General features: G+C 42.6%; 1 protein-coding gene across 6 annotated transcripts in view; it reads right to left on the bottom strand.

The window, feature by feature from the left end:
* Atp7b (ATPase copper transporting beta) overlaps positions 1-19,899 on the bottom strand; it is an 85,332-nt gene that overhangs the window by 26,965 nt on the left and 38,468 nt on the right. For all 6 annotated transcript variants that reach the window (XR_007346764.1, XM_015484250.2, XM_015484249.2 and 3 more), the window contains 3 exons: positions 7,864-9,094; positions 2,999-3,256; positions 1,973-2,136 (listed from right to left, as the gene is read on the bottom strand). Coding sequence is in view for 5 of the 6 variants with exons in the window: in XM_015484250.2 (XP_015339736.1) it covers positions 1,973-2,136; positions 2,999-3,256; positions 7,864-9,094 (1,653 nt within the window). In the remaining variant the exon portion in view is untranslated. The remainder of the gene's footprint in view (positions 1-1,972; positions 2,137-2,998; positions 3,257-7,863; positions 9,095-19,899) is intronic.

Below are 19,899 nucleotides of genomic sequence, written 5' to 3'. Positions count from 1 at the left end.
CAAGAGCTGACATGGCTGGTGTGGGAATGAGAGGAAGAGGGGGATAGTCTGCAGTACTGGTTGGGTTCACAGCATGAAGGCTCTTGGGCACCCAGCTGGAAGGGTTGCTAAGCCACTACTGGACACAAAGCCATTGGGGAGTCATCAGGATAATGTGACCAGAACTGCACTCTGAAATTTGCATCAGTCATCCCAGAATAAATACCAAAGAGACAAGCGTCCCACCTGGAATTAGGGGAGGAGAGGCAAGCTCATCTGTAATCCAGACACATTCAACTTGGCCTCGGACCCAACAAGACCAGAGAGGGAGGACCATCAGAAAAACTAGAGCTTACCTGCTGGCAAGTGGCTGTGCTAACAGAACCCAGTCTGCAACTATTTCAATGATCCTTCTAAGCTCTCCTTTATATTTGCAATAGTAATAAGTAACATGTACTCTTGTGTAACATTTGTGTACTGTCTCAGGCACTGTACAGCTTTCACCAGCCCTGGGAAGTAGGCGTCAAAGCTGTAGCACCAACAGGTTTAATAAGTTGCCCAGAGGCACACAACCAGTGAGGAGCAGAGATGGAGCTCCTCATCTGGAGCCAGATGGTCTGGCTCCAGGGTCTGCTCCAAGCCACCCTTGTCTGCATAATGAGGTGGTTCTCTAAGTTAATACATGTCCCTGAGGCAACAGGGCCAGAATTCACACCCAAACCTCCTGCATTTCTACCATACCACAAGGTGCATCCTGACATGATAAAAATGGAGTTTGAAAGGAGGCATGCCATTCCTGGAATACGAATGAGGCAAATTAGACAATTTACTCTTCTGATAAGAGTGGTCACTGTTTCCTCAAACACTAATTAAATACAGAAGTTCACAGAAAATGTCTGTGATCATGAGATAATAATACAACTTTTACCACCACACTGTTTTAAAAAAGAACACTGCCGAAAAACCACTGTTTCAAAGAAAGTCTTCACCATTTCCAATAATAATCTTTGTTTAGATTTTCCACATAGTAGTCTGAGTGGGTGAGATGACCACATGTGGAGCTGCCAGTTTGCAGGAGGGACCCTCCCCTGTTACAGGGCTGATGCAGGCATAGCCCAGGAAGTTTACCCCTCAGTGCGCAGGAGGCCTCCCCAGAGCAAGAGATCTGCCCGACAGAACACCACTCATCAGGAGCTCAATGGGGCTCAACGTGCCACTTCTGCATTATACACTTCTTCTTCAAACATTGACTTAACACTAATGGCAGTGACTAAACACAAGTGAATAAAGGGCCCCTTCTGCTTTCAATGACTTGTTGATGTGCAGCTATAACCATGAACAAACAGAAACTACTCCTTCCCACCCCAAACACTGAAAGCCACCACCTTAGGCATTAGCCTTGGACTGAGCATTCTGGGATACTCTGGTCACTAATTACTCCCTAGACACCCAGTACCTACAAGTCCTCTTCATTTTTGTGGGTTTTGATTGGTTGTTTTTGTGGGGCTGGGGATCAAACCTAGAGTCTTCCACTTGCTAGGTAAACACTCTGTCATTGAGCTACACCCCAGCCATCTATCCTCCTTTGAATGGCACTCTGTACCCCAAGGACCCACCTTGTCTACCTAGAGATACCTGCAGGTGGTTGAGGTCTCTTTAGGCTTTAGACCAGGTCCATATTCAACCTCCCCAAACCACCTTACTCAGGACAGCCCACTATTTGTGATTCCTCCTTGTCCCAAACTCCTACACCTTACCACCTCTTCCTCATGACACCCCAGACACCCTCAGTGATGGCCTCCTCTGACTCTTTGACATAGCTGACCTTCCTTCACAAAATGAACAGGTCACTGTTGTTGGTGTCAAAGAAAAACAAAACAAACCCGACACAACAACAAATAGGGATATCAGAGATAGATAGAGAAACTCATTGGTCAGAAGGAAGGTGCTATCGACTTATCCACAAACCCGCTAAGGCTGTGACAATACTTACAATCAGCTCGATGTCGCCATCCGCGCCTGCGTTGTCTTCCATGACTGCCACCTCAAAGCCCATGTCCTGGATGAGCTGAGCTATCCTGGGTGGCTGGATGACCTCGGGATTATACTTGACCTCTGCTTTTCCCGACATCAAGGCAACCAACACCGAGAGAACACCTAGAACCATCAAGTCACAGCTGTGACACTCTGGGCATGGCGTCTGGGATGACATGGTCAACACAGTCAAGCAAAGAAAAATGTCTCCTCAGAAACCTCTGGAGTGGTGGGGAAATTATAAGTTAACTTTACGAGCAGCCAGCCCACGGATGGCAAAGGAACTCTTGCAGCACCTCGATTTGAGCACAGTCATCGTGGAGGCCCAGGAAGCTGTGGAGCACAGCGAGCAGAGGCTGGAGGAACCCTTCATCCTCCCTGAGGGCTGACTGAGGGCCAGGAGCCCAGCCTAAGACACATGGAGCCACAGGTGTGGAAAGAGAATGGACTCTGGAGGCAGGGCTGAGTCATGGCTCAGGCAATTCCAAACAAAATGGGGACAGGATTTTTGTTGTATTTTCAGATTTAAAAGACAGTATTGGAAATATAGCTTGGAGGATAAAACTTAGGTAGTTCCACAAAACTCTATGGTTTCAGGGACAACAGAATGGAATATTTGAAATCAGAATTTCTACACAAAATGGAGATAATTCATTTTACGGGAAGGGGTGGGTGAGAAGGGAAAGGGAGGATATTAAATAACACAAGACAAACTAATTGAGAAGTCTAGCCACAGAATGTACCATAACCTTTAAGTTGGACTTTCCAAGGCTAACTTACTCAGAGATACGGTTTATCTCAAACTAAATAGAGAAAGAATGCCAATTGCCCAAGAACATTAGACAAACATCTACACTATCGCACACAATGGATTTGCTGCCAGATTATCAGGGCTCTTGATAAACGCTGCCATGGAGACTCTGAGGGGAGACCATGCAGCCCGCACACAGCATTTTCAAGTTCAACGTGGGGCCAGATCTCTTACCAGTTTCTTTCTGAAGATTCCTTTCTATGTTAGACACACAGGATGCACAGGTCATGCCTTTGATCTGCAGAAAGCACTTCTGTGGTGCTACTGTACCAGTGGGTGGTGGGAAATTTGGCAAGGGGCCAGCGCTGTGTTTTTTAGGGAGCACTCCACCATGGGGAGCCACTTCCGGCACAGACACAGAGGTGCCAGCCAGAGTTTGCCACATGGTATTCCCCGCACCGTGGCTTCCAGCATGGTTGGCAGAATACTTTTCTAGGAAAAAATGTCAGAAATAATTCAGGTTAGAAGAACAAGTAGTATTTTTTTTTTTTTTCAGAACAGGAAGCTCAAGCCTGATAATATTCAGGTAAAAGCTCCTAAAGAAGCAATGTGGGGATTGATGTTTCCACCTCTGTCTCTCCCTCCCTATGACCAGGACAGAAGCACACAACTACAGACACGTGAAAACATACAGTGCTTTGGGGTGACAGCTCTGGGCAGGCGAATGCTCTTGCTTAGAAGACAGTAGTGGTGACAGTAGCCAGACTAACTCCAAGGTCTGTGCCTTTGACCATCGACTCTTCCCTGTGAGCAGAGGCATGGCTCTCCCCATGAGCATCTCATCTTCATGGAGCTGTCTGCCTTTTTCTTAATGCTTGTACAAGTCCTACACACAATCTAGACATACATCCTTTGTCAGCTGGGTGCCCTGCAAATGTCTCCTCCCAGTCTGTGGTTTATGTTTTTGCTCTTCTACTGGTATCTTTTGGTAAATGAAATCTTTGATGTTAAGAAAGCTCAATAGCAATTTCTCTTTTAAAGGGTTAGCACTTTTTGTGCTCTCTTGATGAATGTCTTCCTCAACATGGCAAAAAAACATTTGTGACATTTTCTTCCAGAACCTCTATTGTTTTTATACATACCCGCATTCAAGGCTATGATATACTTCAATTATTTTTTTGTGTAAAGGTAACAGTCGACGTTAATGTTTTTTTGCAATTATAATCCAGCTTCACAGACTGAAAAGACCACTCTTTCCCCACTGGTACCTTTGCCATAAATCAGGAGAACACACAGGCACAGGCTTGTTTCTGGGCTCCATTATGTTCTCTGATATTTTTTGTCTATTCTTGTGTCAGTACCACACTGCCTTTTTTTTTGGGGGGGGGGGTAATTTACTTAGAATAAGATGTGCAAATCAGAAGAATACTATTCTTAATCTTGATATAGTGAATTAGTTTCCTACTACTCCTATAACAAATTACCACAAACTCAGCGTCTTTAAGACCACAAATGGATTTTCTAGCAATCCTATAATCAGAAGTGCCACATGACTCTTCCCAAGTGAAAATCAAGGTGTGGACAGGGTTGTGGCCTTCAGGAGGCTCTAGGGAAGAATCTATTCCCTGCCTTTTCCAGAACCTAAAGGCCACCTGCATTTCCAGATTTGTGGCCCCATTCTGCCATCTTCAGTTATCAACCCTGAATTGGTGACATCTCTAACCCAGTCAGTAAAGGGTTCTCCCCTTGTAATGACTGATGGGATCTTACTGCGCTCATCTAGATAATTCAGCATTCCCTATCTCAAGGTCCACTCCTTCCATCACATCTATGAAGTCCCTTTTGTCATACAAGGTAACATTCCATTTCCAGGAATTAGGGTGTGGACCCTTGGGGACCATTATCTGCCTACCTGTAACTACCACCCAGATCAATACATACTATAGAGAAAGTCACACTATTTTGATAATTCAAAAATACCTTTAAGAGCATGTGGAAAAGAATCCTATTATTTAACGATAGAGTCTCTCAGACAAAAAAAAAAATTAGCAATGATCTGTACTGACTGTGGTCCATAACTTAATTCTGCATGAATCTCACATACTGGATGCTTTGCGCATTTTCTGCAGAGGGGTGAACTACTTCCACTTGCTCCTTCCCTGGGGAGATCTGCTGGGGCTCCTCTCTGAGGTCTCCTCCCAGGGCCTATGTGGCTTCTCAGCCAACATCCCTGTGATTAGTTCCCTGCAACACTCCTTCATGGAGTACCCCAGGACCCTGCTTTTCACAGTCTACTCCTTCACAAATGCCTGTGATGTTCTGGGTGCTCAAGAGTCCCAGGAGAAACAAATTTGAAGTCTGTCCCCTAAGAGCTCCTAACCAATCCAAAGGGAGTTGTACCAAATACAAGTAATACCTTGTAAGCATTTAAGTAGTTATAATGGATAGTCACACCAAAGCACTCATGGCTTATCCTAAATTAAAACTGCTAGGTAAGACACAGGATATCCAGTTAAAGTTCCATTTCCATAAATAACCAATGATTTTTTTAGTGTAAATATATAATAAATGTTCATACACTAAAAACAACAACAACAACAAAAACTTGCACTATTTTTCTACAGTTCAAATTCACCTGGGTGTCCTATATTCTCATAATCCTGGGCTAGATATAATTCTTATTCTATAAAATAAAAACTACTTCTTTCTAGGTTTACTCAGTCAGATCCAATTATTCTGTAATATGTAGTTCAATTCTCACTTCTTTTTAAAAATTTTTTGTTTTAATTAGTTACACATGACAGTACAATAACCTTGACATATCATACATTTGAATCAGATGGAATATAATTTCTCATTATTCTGAGCGTACAGGTTGCAGAATCACATTGGTCATGCAGTCGTGTATATACACACAGTAATAATAATGTCTCTTTTATTCTACTGTCCTTCCTGATCACATGCTTGGAAGACTATACCTCACAGAAAAACAACAAATGCTGACCCTACATTTCTTCCTTTTAAGTACAGAATTTACTGTGCTATGCTATTGTGTTTTCTTTATTGATTTTTTTAACTGTTTCCCAGGGTGCAGTAAGATTGATTGGGGGCAGGGGGACAAAACAAAACCCAAAACTCCTTCCTGAAATTTGGTACAAAGGACAAAGAAAGTGGCCAAGCCACCCCATGTGACTTACCCAGCCCTTTCAATGGTGGGTGTGCTGTGTACAGAGGGGAGGCAGGGAAGTTTCACAATACAGCAAACTTTCCAAGGACGCCAACTTTATCTTGGTTACTAGAGGAACAAAATGTGGGAACCAAAGTCCCGCAGGCCCTGGCTGCTGCCACAGGCCCCGTGTATGGGTGCTGGGCTGCCTCTCTCTGTAGCAGCAAGCTCCAGCCAAAAGGCTACCATATCTGGTTCAGCCCACAGATTTGGAGGACACACAGGACCTGCATCCTAGACCTAAACAGTTATTACTGAGTTGACCATCATCAACTGTGGCCCTTCTGCCTACAGTACCCACAGCTCATCCAGGTACTCAGCAACCCATGGGGCCTGAGGCAGAGGATCTCTTAATCCCAGGAGTTCAAAGCCAGCCTGAGAGAGTACCTGGGACTTACATAGTGAGACCTTGTCACACACATAAAAGAAGTGCCCTTCCCTCCTGTTCATCAGCCCTCTCTGGAACACCCCCATATCCATTGGTCCGAGGCTTAAGGGAGCTATTTTGTGCTTGATGGCAACTTCAAATCCCATATCACTTACATGGTCCCTGAAGTCTTCAGGTTGAATAAGGTAAAGTTGGTAAGTGAGGACTACCTCTTGGTTCTGAGCAAAACTTTGACTCTCACCTCTCTGTCCCCCTCACTACCATGCAGCCTGGACTCCCACTTTCCCAATGTCCTGAAGCAGCCAGTGGTCACCCCCCACTAACCCTGAGAGACATTGCACACCTTTGCCTCTGTGGCAAATTTCAGCAGGCCACACTCCAATCACTGAGAGATTCTCCTTTATGCTCCCACCTCCAGACTCCATCTTCTTTCCCTTCTCCCATTCATTCTTCTGGGGTCTCTGTTCTTGCCCAGGACTCCCACATTCAAATCTGCATCTCTAGCCCCACACTATCTTCAAGCATCAGGAGGGGCTCCTCCTAGGTTCTGCCTCTCCCCCGGGCCCTCCCCCATCACACACAACTCCTAGCAAGGGCAAACTTGGTGGCTCTGACCTCCCAACTTTCCAAGTGGAGGACTAGCCTCCCTGTCCTTCTGCTTGGGCCATTCTGCATCCTTCCACAGCTCCCCCCACATATTGCCAGGCTGAGGCCACTGCCCAGGCTGCCCTGGCTACACAGGCTGCTTCCTCTGCTTCCGATGGTCTTGGTCCTCCCTTCCCTCCCCACACCTCTCTTGGTTGGCAAAGACAAAGCCTGGGATCATGTTGGACTTGTCCTGCTGACAGCAATGGCTTACTTCCATCTCCCTTCACTGCAATATAAGCTCTTAGGACAGACTGTCTTCCTAGCACAGACCCTGGCACGCAGCATGCAGAAAGGGTTGAGATGATGCTGCACTGCAGGCTCTCAAGTTAGAGAAAAGAGGGGCAGGGATGACCACCTCTCAGGAAACAGAACAGGTGGAGGCCTTTCCTTCGTGAAGACTGTCATATCTACCCTGCCAGCCCTATTCCCATCAGAGGGGCAAGGGCAAAAGCCTTCCCTTCATTCCCACTTTGAACAGAATGGCCTCTGGGTGCTGAGACTACGATTCTGTTGTTTTTATTATTTTGCTTTACTTAGCAGAGAAAATCTTCAAAGCAAATTTCTCCTTGGTAAAAGAAGGGTCTCCTGCTCTGTTTTAGGACACAGAATCAGAATTCTTTCCAGAAAAGAAGCCCAGATTAGAAGTTTAGCATTTCACAGCCAGCTACCTGAGAGCAACACTTGGAAATCCCATTTCCTCTCTCCTGACCATTTTAATGCGAGGAAAGGATACAGAATCTTGCTAACTGTCAACAGGAGAGACAACAAGCCAGGAACCTTGTTTAACGACACCCAGATACACCCTAGGACAAGCTTTGAACATCTATCAACACATACCAGGAATCACTGAGGCTTCAAATCCCATGTCTTCTATAGCAGCTCTGAGTTCTTCCGGGCTAATTACAGAGGGATCATAAAGAAAAGTTCCAGTCCCTTCAGCCAAAGAGACAGATACTTGCTTTACCCCTTCCCGCTGGGAAAGTATGCCTTCGATGGACTGGATACAGGACGCACAGGTCATGCCGGTGATGGCAAGCACCACGGTGCTGCATGCAGCCTGCCCCTGGTTTCTCTGGGAGGAACTGGGGAAATGCTGGTCAGAAGTCTCACCGTCTATCCCAGTCCCTCCTGCTCCAGCAGGAAGAGAAACTTTATAGTGCCCAGGTGGAAGTGCCTCAATGGCCCTCTTTAAAGACACAGCAGTGATAGAAGAAGGGTCATACTCTACTAGGGCAGTTTTGTTCTCCAGGGACACTTGAATACCTTGAACCCCTGGGAGTTGGCCAATATTTTTTTCAATGTTCAAGACACAAGAGTTACAGTGCATTCCATCTATTCCCAGTTGCAGGGTAACCACGTGGCTTCCTTGGTGCCCTGAGGTCTCAGAATTATTGAAATTCTGATTAGCAGAAGCCGACAGTCTCTTTGGGTTAATGCTCTGTAAGCGGCCAATATCAATTGGTCCCAGGCTTAAGGGAGCCGTTTTGTGCTTGATGGCAGCTTCAAATCCCATATCACTTACATGGTCCCTGAGGTCTTCAGGTTGAATAAGATAAGGCTGGTAAGTGATGACGGCCTCTTGGTTGCTGAGTGAAACTTTGACTCTCACCACTCCCTGCAGTTTCCGGATCTTGCCTTCGATGGAGTTGACACAGGACTGGCAGGTCATGCCCTCCACCCTCAGCTTGACCACTGCCTCCTGGGCTGGTAAGGACCTTGAAGGCCATGAGGAAGCTTTTCCTTCTGCAATGCTGGCCTCGAAGCCCATTTCCTCAATTTGATGGCAAATCTGTTGCAGGCTCATGACTGATGGCACGTATTTCACAGTTGCGCTGCCTTGTTCCAGAGAAACCTTAATGCTCACGACGCCTTTCAAACCAGATATTCGGCCCTCGATGGACTTGACACACGACTGGCAAGTCATACCCTGGATGCTGATCGTGCCAGTGGCTGTCTGAGAAGGGCACATGCCATCCAGACCACCTTCGTAGCCGACATTGTCAAAGGCAAAACTCTGCTTCATGGCTGGGTCCCAGGAATGAGTAGGCACAGAAAGTTTAGAGAAGATCTAAAAGGAAAAGAAATAACCTTTTTTTAGCTTTAAAATCAAATACTTTTTACAGTATCCCAGCTTGCTTGGCACTAGAAATGATGTCAATAACACTGGTGTCAGGACATTCCACAGGTACGAGAACATAAAACAGACAAAAGTGGAGGCATCATTTACTAAATGAATGGGCTCATGTGAGTCCCCTTTAGCTCTGACATTCTGTGATTATGAACCTAGCAGTCAGTCACTGTCTGCCCACCTTAGTGAAAGGCCTTTCTCACCCAGCAGACGCGGGAATTTTCTGAAGTACAGCAAGACCTGGCTTTATGCACAGAACACAGCAAGACTGGGCTACGACAGAGGCTGAGACCTCAAAGACAAGGCCTAGGTGTCCTTCCTTCTGGCTGATACCTGAGACCCCAAAGAACTTGCTCCTTTTAGCTAAAACTATGCAGGGTCCTAGTGAAATGCAACTCCCAGAACAGGCAACCCCTTAATTCTGTGTATCTTTCTAGAAGTCAGTCTGGATCTTGGTATAACTAGATCTTGCCTTCAATGGAATTGGCGCAGGACTGGCAGGTCATGCCCTCCACCCACAACTTGACCTTTGGGCATAGGCTACAAACTCAGACCTCCCAGGCCTGGAAGAGTTGGAATCAACAGGTGGACTACATGTCAGCAAAGAAAGGTCTAAAGATATGCTGAGGCAAAATGAGCATAAGTGGCTAGCCAAGAAGGGCAAAAGGGAGAATCAGGAAAAACAGGAAATTGAGTTCCTGGATCTATTTTCTTTTCCCACATTTTTTTCAGTGTATTACAGTTGTACATAATGATGGGATTTGTTGCTACATATTCCTATATATACACAAGAAAACAAAACAATTTGGTCAATATCATTCCCCAGTATTTCTCCCCTCCCTTCCCTCCTCCCTTCCCCTGGTCCCTTTCCTCTCTAGCTTCCACATTTGAGAGGAAACATACAATCCTTGACCTTCTGAGTTTGGTTTATTTTACTTAACATAATGTTCTTGAGTTCCACCCATTTTCCTGCAAATGACATAATTTTATTTTTCTTTGTGACCAAATAAAAATCTATTGTGTGTATATATATATATATATATATATGTATATATATATATATATATATACCACATTTTCTTTATCCATTCATCCACTGATGACACCTAGGCATGTTCTGTAGTTTGGATATTATGGATTGTGACTGCTATAAACATGGACATGCATATATCACTGTAGTATGATGACTGAAATTCTTCAAGATAAACTGAGGAGTGATACAGCTGGATCATATGGTGGTTCCATGCCCAGTCTTTTGAGAAACCTCCATTCTGATTTCCATGGTGGTTGTACCAATGTACAATCTATTATGGTTTAGCTAATAGGTGTCCCCTAAAAAGTTCATATGTGAGACAATGCAACAACATTCAGAGGTGAAATGATGGGGTAGTAAGAGCCTTAACCCAGATGGGGATTAACTGACTGTTAACTAAAGGGAGATAGGTGTAGATGGAGGAGGTGGATCACTAGGGGGTGTTTGGAGTACATATTTTGTATCTGGCAAGTGGATTCTCTCTGCTGCCTGATCATTACGTGAGGCATTTCCCTTCATCACATGCTTCCACCATGATGTTCAGCCTCACCTTGAGCCCTGAGGAATAGAACTGGCTATTAATGAACTGAGACCTCTGAAACTATGAGCCCCCAGTACAAAATTTTCCTCCTCTAAAATTGTTATTTCAGGTCTTTTAGTCACAGCAGAAAAAAAAAAAAAACCACTGACTAAAACACAACCCTAAAAGTAGTCTAAAAGTGTTCCTTTTCCTCCACCTCCTCTCCAGCATTTATAATTGTGTATATTCTTGATGGCTGCCATTCTGACTGATATGATATGAAATCTCAGTGCAGTTTTGATTTGCATTTCCCTAATTACTGATGATGTTGAACATTTTTTTCCATATGTTTGTCAACTATCTGTAATTCTTTTTTTTTTAAGAGAGAGAGAGAGAGAGAATTTTAATATTTATTTCTTAGTTTTCGGTGGACACAACATCTTTGTTTGTATGTGGTGCTGAGGATCAAACCCAGCAATCCCAGCCCTTCCCAGAACTTTTTACTTTTTTATCTTGAGACAAGGTCTTGCTCAGTTGCCCAGGCTGGCAGCTGAGCAAGTGATCTTCTTGCCTCTGCCTCCCCAGTAGCTAGGATTACAGGTGTGTACCACTACACCTATCTGTGATGATACCTATTAAAATAACAAATTCACATCCTTTTTGACTTCAGCAACTCTATTTCTGAGAATTTTTCCAATAATTATATTTCTTTATGTGAAAATGAAAGCATGTAACAAAGATTTAAATGCTATAAAAGATAAGAAAAAACAAATTTCCATCTGGTTAGTCTGGTTAGTTAAATTATTATAACCATACTACCCAGTTCTTAAAATGAATGAGGCAGCTTTGAACATACTTTGTTCAGGGGAAAAAGCAAGGCACAGAACAGAGGGTATGTGTTTCTGTTATCTACTGTTATGTGACAAACCAAATTTAGCAGCTTACAGAGTTTTTCCACTTGGACAGGGCTCAGCAGGGAAAGCTCATTTCTGCTCTAACAGCACCATCTGGGCAGGGGGGCCTGAATAGAGCCACCCTCAGCTGGATGGTGGTTCATTCAGCACAAGGCTGCCAAACTGATGTTGGTTACAGTTGGAGGTTCCATTGAGGCTGGTGGCAGGACCTGTTTTTTTCTCCTTATAATGAAGTGGGGAATCTCACAGTTGGTGACTCCTAAGTTCTGAGAGCAAGTGTCACAATGGCAAGCATTCTCACAGAACAAGTCTCAATGTGCAAGCACTTATCAAAATTCCCATTAGCCAAAGCCAGTCACATGGCCAAGCACAGTCAATGTGAAAGGGAATTACCCAGAGCATAAGTGCAAGCAGGTGCAGTTCACTGAGAGGGCCACCACAAGTTTACCACAGTAAGCCAGCACTCTATGACACAAGAAACCATTATGCAAATGGATCATCTCTGAGTGAATGCATAAGAAATCGGTCCAGAGTTTTGCAGAGAACTGAGCAGCTGAAGGAATCAGGTAGCTGGGATACAAGGAAAAAAAAAAGTCATGTACACTGTACAGATTAGTGTACAACGTACATGCATTAACAAATTCTAAAAAAATGATTAATTTCAAAATTAAAAGAAAATATCATGAGTGCAAAGGAGATCCAGAACAGAGACTTGTTTATAGTTGGCACTAATTAAACACTGATTTAACTTAAGGGATGAAGGAAAAACTAAGAATATATTTAAGGACACTCACTTTCATACAGTGTCTTCTTAGTAGAAATTGCCTCCTTTTAATAAGACATCACCCTCACCCATCTAGTCTGTTCGCAAAACAAATCCCTAATGATTTACTACCCAGCTTATGTCCTGGTCCTAGCTCTAGCGACAATTTACCAAATCCAAGCCACAATGCTGGCTCTTAATCTGTGGATGGTTGAACTTACACTCCTGTCAAAAGGATGTGCAGAAGTGTTGGAAGCTATTTGCTTGTGACAAACAACACTCACAGGTACCCCTTTCTAGACAAGCAGGTTTCTAAGGACCAGCAGTTATAAGAAACAAGAATTGCAAATAACACGTCTTTGTGAAACACTTGAGTACCTCTTGGTTCAGGAACCATCTCTTAAGTGTAGACACATGGTGTGTGTGTGCTTTCAGTTCAATTCTTCAATTAATACAATCTTTGGGGAAGAAGAAAAATCCTCCTATTGTGTTTTATGTCGAACTAACAAAGGTTTAGATTTAAGGGATGTTGGACAGCAGGCCGGAGCTGTGAGCCTTGCAAAAGCCCTGGTTTTTCTCCTATTCCCACCCAATTCCACATTCCCTATAAACATTTGGGGCTTTTTCTGCATACCCAACACCATGTTGGGGAAAAACTTTGCAAGCCCTTGAATTTTTAATAAACTATTCATATGGTGGCCATCAAGATTAGAAGGAACTGGGACTTGGGTTGTGGCTCAGTGGTAAAGCACTTCATAAAGATGAAAAGATGCATAAGGTGAGGCACGGGAAGGAACAGAGCTTCCACGCCCTCCCTGTGTGAGCCACCTCCAAGAACCTCCAGGAACCTTCACAAGTTCAGCAATCTGGAGGCTGACCAAATCTGCCCTTTTAGGATTTTATGAAAGCTCTAGTTCATAACACGATTGATTAAATCACTGGTCAATGGGATCAATTTAACCTTCATTCCCTCTCCCCTCCCAAGAGGTTGGGAAGTGGGGCTGAAAGTTCCAACTCTCTCCTTTGATTTTGGTCTTTTCTGTGACCAGCCACCATCCTGAAGCTACTTGGTGGTGGCACCGGTCAATTCATTAGCATACACTGCTTTGAAGATTACAAGGATTTCAGGAAAAGGAGGAAGACCAAATGAATATTTCATAATATAGCAACTAGTCACTTCTGAGATCTCATTAGTTATACCTGGATCTCCATCATCCTTAACAGGACACTACTGGGCTACTTCTCTTTGAAACTTCTTTCACTGTGAAGGATGTGTAATGTTCTTAACAACCTATGCAGCAAAAGCAATATAAGTGATGCAAATTTTCCAAGATAAAAACCTCCATCTTCTAAATATTCCACACTCTGAACTTTCAGGGAATGCAAAGCACAGAAAAGTCCTGGTTCATATATTCATACACACACACTCAAGAACAGCAAATAATGAATGATTCTGGGTGTTATTTTATAAAGATGGATGGCATTTTATATCCCTTATGCTCACAACAATTCTAGCAGTAGGTATGTTTGCTTTTTTTTACTGTTGAAACAACTCTGGAGTTTATTCAAGTCCACAAATCAATTTAAATAATAGAGCTGGGGTTGAAATCCAGTTCAAAAATCCAATAGGCTCTGTATTTTCTTAAAACAACTTCTAAGGTTACCTTTTTAAAAATCCATATTATTACAACAAGTGACTATAATGCAGCAAAGAAAACAAAGGCAAACAGCCGTATCCCACCTGCAGACAAGCTGAGCTGCCTAAACTTGAGTCAGGGCTTCACCCTAAGTATCTGGTTCCTCAGAAAAACTGAGGCACTCACTCTGCTTTCCTCAGTGTTCCCAACTGCCACACATTCGAGGGAAGCAACTTAGCCAAGAAGGCAAGACACAAGTAGCAGGAACAGGTTCCTGGGCCACACCCAGCACCCTGGATACACTGTAGGTGGGTCAGCCTTACCTCAGATTTCCCTGGATGTCACTGATTCAGGGCAAGGGAGGGTAAGAAGGCTGCTTGACTCAAGCAAGGATCTCACCCAGAATGGGAATGTGGCTCAGTGCTGGAGCCCATGCTCGGCATACACAAGGTCCTATCTCCAATCAAAAGAGGTAGGGGAGGGGAGGGAAGGATGGGGGGAAGGGAGGGGATGGGTTCTCACCCAAAAGCACCTGGGCATCAGGACAGGTGGGTGTTAGTCTCTAAAACCCCCTCTGAAGAAGAATCCATGTTAAACCTCTATGTAATTAATCAAGGATATAAGTGTATGTACTTGGGTGTTCAAATGAAAAATTGAGATTCTCTTTAGCTGAGTTACAAAATATTGATTATTTTTAAAAAGTATATCCTTTCCAGTTTTAAAATTTAAATAAAAAGCAAGTATTACTTTTCTTTAATATCTTTATTTTATTTTATTTATGTGGTGCTGAGGATCGAACCCAGTGCCTTACGTATGCGAGGCAAGTGCTCAACCACTGAGCCACAACCCCAGTCCCAGCAAGTATTACTTTTATAATCAGAAAATAAATGTGATTTTTTTCACTTGTCTAAAGCAAGAAATAAAATGTTTTTGCTCAACCATACTAATTTAAGCCAGAATATTAATAATTATAATAAAGATGATGAATTGATGACACATTTGGATATTGTTTTATAGTCTAAAGAACACTTTCACATATAATTTTGAGAGCCACAGCCGAGTCGGAATGGCCCCTGGCATTTTGCCAGAAGTAATGGTTGAGAGGCGAGCCATTAAGATGATGCTGGATTGAAACAGGTTGTGTATTCAATTGTATATAGACCCCTGCTGTCCACCTCGGGCTCCCGCTACTTTGGAGTTCTCGTGGGGATTCCTGGGGAGTTCGCGTTGGTTGGTGAAGTTCTGGTGGGGGAGTTCCAGTTGGGGTGGTGTGCCGGAGAGGGGCAGCATGGTTGTTGTTCGTTCGGGAGAGTTCCTGGGGAGTGTGTGTGGAGTGCTGTTGGAGTTCAGGCAATAAAGTTTCCTGTTTGAACATACAAGTGCTTTGCAGCGGCTCGGTGATTTGAGCCCAGCCAGACTGCAGCATTATATCTCTGTTTAAATATCTTCTTTCCTACTCATTATAAATTTCCCAAGGGTGTGTCTGACTGTCTTGGGTATGAAGTCCATCTCTGAGCAAATCCAAGCCTGACTCCTTATGGTAGAGCGGCAGTAATAATACTGACTACCCTACAACTGTACTTTTATAACCAGCACTAAGGGGACTTAAAAGGTTAAGAGCGTACATGTCTGGTAATGAATGACCATAAGAACACACATGGCCTCATGTGATCTTCAAACATGGCCCAGTTTGCAAGACCCTTAATATTTTCTTCATTTTACTGATAAGGAACTAGTCACTAAAATTAGTGTACATATTTTCCCAACTCCCACTCCAACTCCTCTACCATGTCCTTTAACATTATTTCACACAGGTTCAGAGAGAGCTTCCAATAGTAGTTATTTAAATTTTGTCTATTTCAAAAACTCAGGCATTCATTCAGACATATAGAAGGACCTACTATGTGCCCACTGTGTATGCAGCAACCCAATATCCTGATGGCAGACTGCACCTTCTGGGAAATTTTACACAAAGGACTATTCAGTGCCTGTTTTTCTCTGAACCACAGCAAGGGAACGCATTAACCCTAACTAGGAAACTGGAAACACATATTTGATACTTGACTGGAAAAACAAAGTGAGTAAAATAAAGGACAGATGAAATTAACACACCCCAACACATACATGCATATAACATGTTGTTTTCAACAAACAACAAAATCCTCAAATTCACAACTTGTGAGACAACGGTATCCTCTCCAAGGAGCACTTCCCGTTATCTCAGAAAACACACTCCCAGTCTCTTGCCACACAGCTTTATATCAACCAGTTCAGAGAACACGGTTGCTTTTAACTGATGTCTACTATAACAACTATTCCATCAAACTTACCAATTAATCACACTTTTCTACTCTGAAATCTTCTCTGAAAGCACTCTATAATCAGAGAGTGTTTTCCTCTCTCAAATTATAAAGTTTTAAATGACAGGCCCATCACTAGCAAGCAGCTGTAAATGTCTTGGAATTTATTTTTAATGTTTGAATGAAGTAATCTAATTCCAAACCATAAAGTCATAATTTCCTTAAGTCATTTCTCAGGATTAGTATAAGAGCATGATATAAGAGACCTACACTGGATATGTGAAATATCACCACTGGTTAGAAGAAATGTCAACACCAAAGATATTAGTTCAGATATTCATACTACACAGCAGAAATGAATGGATTTGAGATTCCTTTTGTTGATAAATTGCATATGATTGCATATTTGAAATAATGCAGTTAGTATTTTATTTTGCTTTACAAAAATTTATAAAATAATTGCTAAGGAATGAAGTGGATTTTGCCTGGAACTATAGATATGACACATAAAACAAATATATTTCTTTAAAAGACTTACCTATAAACCTATTGTTTATAATACTACTCTATAAATGCATGGTGGGTGGGAACTGGCTACTAAAATAATTCCCCAAAAAGAAATGCAAGTGGCTGGTAAACCCTTTTTTAAACATAAATAAGACAGGGATTTAAATAATATATTGTTTTTTTACCCAATAGACTAGTAAAATATTTAAAGTTTGATGATAAAGTAAGCAAGAGTGTAGGGAAAATAATTTGTACCTTTTGGGAGAGCAATTAGGCAGTATCCATCAATGTTAATGCTCATTACCTTTGCTCCAGAGCATTTTCTTTGAAATTCTGGGAATTCCATCATACAGATATAAAATTAGAAATAGCAATGCTCATTGCTACTCAAATGGTGAAAAATTGAAAATGAGCTAAACAGTCTTCTACAGGGAGCCAGCTACAGAGACTCAGAAAGAAACGCTGTGTCATGATTAAAAGGGAGAGGGCACATGAAAAGGCACCCTTGAAAGATTAAGAGCGAAAGCAGCAACACAGCATAAATAGGGTCCTATCTGTCCAAAAGAGGACAAAAAACACACTTCTATGCCTTGTTACTGATGTTTCCATCCAGCAGACACTGCTTTTAGGGAACGCTAAAGAATCTGATCAACACGATCTCTAGGAAAGCAAATTAATTTTGAATGATGCTGCTGCTGATTCCGTGGTGATGGACAGCCACTTCTTTAAGTTACTACTTCACCCCACTTCACCTATTTTCCCCTTATTTTAGAAGGGTTTATACTTATGCCAGCTGGGTCTTCTTGATTTCATCTAGGAAAAAAAATAAAACCCAGCCCAAACACCACTCATCTAAGGTAAAATTCTGTATCCTGCTTCCCAAAAATGGTAAGGGATGGGTGGTAAAGCATGTGCCTGGAATGCTCAGTGCCCTGGGTCCTATCCTCAACACCACAAAAATTTTAATAAAGATGGTAAGTTCACAACGTAACAACGCTGTTGCCTTTATCAGTTTAATGCCTCTAACACCAACCCTCCTTCCGGCAAGAGATAAACCTAGTTTGAGCTCATCTGTGTGTTTACTCAATTGCTTGATACCAACGAATGACTCTGCCAGACATGAGATACAAAAACAAAATCAGCAGCTCAGGACCACGTGTAGCTCAGTGGCAAAGTACTTGCCCACATGGGCATGTGTGAGGCCCGGGGTTCCACCCACAGCACACCACAAGATTAAGAGGGGGAAAAAAAACCCAGCAGCCAATTTTGGTCAAAGAGGTCAATAGGGTTATGAGTAAGGAGGCTTAAGCAGTTGTTTCTGGACAGAAAGGGGAATTCTCTACACACTTTGGACAAATCCCAGTAACCGCCAACTACTCTCACTTCCCAATGAAGGTGGAGGAGAGATAAGGAGGGGCAAGGGTGGACAGATAAGTACCCTCCTCTCAATTCCTCCCCTTTTCACAACTAATTGCTTAGGAAACTCCAGGCTTAGCCCTGTTGACAGCAAAGAGAGATCTTCTAATAAGCAAGCAGGTAGAAGGAAACGTACTACCACCACTGGATTGGCTTTGCCTGTTCCAATATTTTCCCTGTCTCTCTAAAACACATACAATTCAAAGACAGCTTGCTTAAAGTCATGCTTTAATTCTCAATTGTATTCTACATTGTATAAGAAATATAAAATTCAGGGGCTGTGGATGTGGCTCAGTGGTAGAACACTTGCGTGGCACATGTAAGGCACCATGATCCATTCTCAGTACCACATCAAAATAAATAAATAAATAAATAATATAAAATTCAAACAAAGGCACTAATCATAAATAACAAGTTTTAAGTTGTTATTTATAACTTAGCAGATACTGTGTCTCTTGTGAATAAAGTATCACATGAAAGCCAACTTTCCATCCACCATAAATTAGAAGCTCTCCAACACTCAAGCATATTCAAAACTCCGTCTTAAATGATACTTCAGAGTCATAATGGAAGGGCAAGGGATCAAGTCCTTCAGGCTAGCTCAGCTTTCGTGTCCCCACAGGAGGACTAAGGACACCTCCTTGGGTTGTTAAGATGACTAAATTAATTGACAAGTGACACAAGCAAGGTGCCTACCACATACCAAGTACTAAATAAGTGAGTTCTCAAGATCCAAAGTTTGGATCATAACAGAATATTAGTCAAGACACTATTGACATGAAAAATAGTGACTTGTAATTGACTTTTAGTTTGGTTTTTATAATCATAAACCAGCTACCACATATTTCCCCTATTTGAGGATCATTTAAGTTCTTTCTAAAAGTAACCCTAAATTTAAAAGTGGGGCTGTCATTTAAAATGGCAGTATACATGTGTCTATGTATTGACATAGAAAACCATCCACAAAATATTGTTAAAAATCCAAGATATACAACACTCTGTATAATCTGATCCCATATTTATAAATATATATTTAAACATGTACATGCCTGCATACATAAACAATCGGATATACACACCTATTCGTATGTGGTTGCTTTCATTTCCCTCTTCATACCTTTCTGCATTTCCCATGCCCCATGATACACTCATTTTTATAATAAGCATGTGTCACTTTTATAATCAAGACTTCAGGAAAAACAGTTGCAACTGTGATCAGACTACAAGGCTAACCCAGTCCTATACAGACATTCAGACAGCCCCAGACACATCTCAAGAGTTGGGAATTCTATGGAAAAGCTTACTTTGGCACAGGTGGTACCACTTTGTGTTTGCAATACTCTACAAAGTGCTTTCGCTATCTTATGAGGCAGGATCTCTCACCCAGCTTTGCAATGAGGAACCTGACCCTGGGGGTGTCCCAGACTCACCTACCCAGGCCCCACAGCCTATAGTTGACATAGTATGGATCACCTGCCCCACTTAGGCCTCTTCTCACCCCACCTTCTGAATGGGCTCCATAGCCAGATTCAGGGTGCTCCCCAGTCACTGGGGATAGTAAAAAATCACTAGCCTATGTCACATCCCAAAACGTCAGAGAAACGCTAGAATCTGCAAATTAATGGTTCAGACTTTTTTTTTTTTTTTTTTTTTTT

Source organism: Marmota marmota, unplaced genomic scaffold, assembly GCF_001458135.2.
Source record: "Marmota marmota marmota unplaced genomic scaffold, marMar, whole genome shotgun sequence".
Taxonomy (NCBI): domain Eukaryota; kingdom Metazoa; phylum Chordata; class Mammalia; order Rodentia; family Sciuridae; genus Marmota; species Marmota marmota.
The sequence above is the reverse complement of the archived record's forward strand: the minus strand, read 5'-3'. Positions and strand labels throughout refer to the sequence as shown.